This window comes from Nerophis ophidion, linkage group LG17 (assembly GCF_033978795.1).
Source record: "Nerophis ophidion isolate RoL-2023_Sa linkage group LG17, RoL_Noph_v1.0, whole genome shotgun sequence".
Classification (NCBI taxonomy): Eukaryota; Metazoa; Chordata; class Actinopteri; order Syngnathiformes; family Syngnathidae; genus Nerophis; species Nerophis ophidion.
Genome location: NC_084627.1, coordinates 6,986,580 through 6,986,890, shown reverse-complemented (window position 1 = coordinate 6,986,890; position 311 = coordinate 6,986,580). Strand labels below are relative to the sequence as shown.

At 52.4% G+C, this 311-nt stretch overlaps 1 protein-coding gene across 1 annotated transcript in view; it reads right to left on the bottom strand.

Annotated features, from left to right (window-relative positions):
- The window catches only part of pde6gb (phosphodiesterase 6G, cGMP-specific, rod, gamma, paralog b), a 5,383-nt gene continuing 5,072 nt past the window's right edge, over positions 1–311 (bottom strand). The window contains exon 4 of the mRNA XM_061875968.1: positions 1–265. Within this exon, the coding sequence (XP_061731952.1) occupies positions 189–265 (77 nt within the window). The 3' untranslated portion in view covers positions 1–188. The remainder of the gene's footprint in view (positions 266–311) is intronic.

Here is a 311-nt window from a genome sequence, read left to right as displayed (position 1 = left end):
TGAAGACACAGGATTTATGCGGTACAGGTGTTAAAGCGGTCACATGGTAACATCATGGTTCTGAAGGCGTCCACGGCGAGCGGCGGGGTCATGTGACGTTGCAGATACAAGGATCCTAAAGACCCGCGGATGCTGTGACATTTATTTTTCTTTCCGTTTGTGTGTTTGTTCCAGTCCACAGTTCCAGCTCAGATGATTCCGTACTGGGCCAGCTCGTGCAGCTCCAGGTGGTTGAAGGCCTCCCAGGGACAGATGACGGTGATGTCTGCAACAAGCACAAGTCCATGAAGACCAAGGCTCACGTGCAGGAC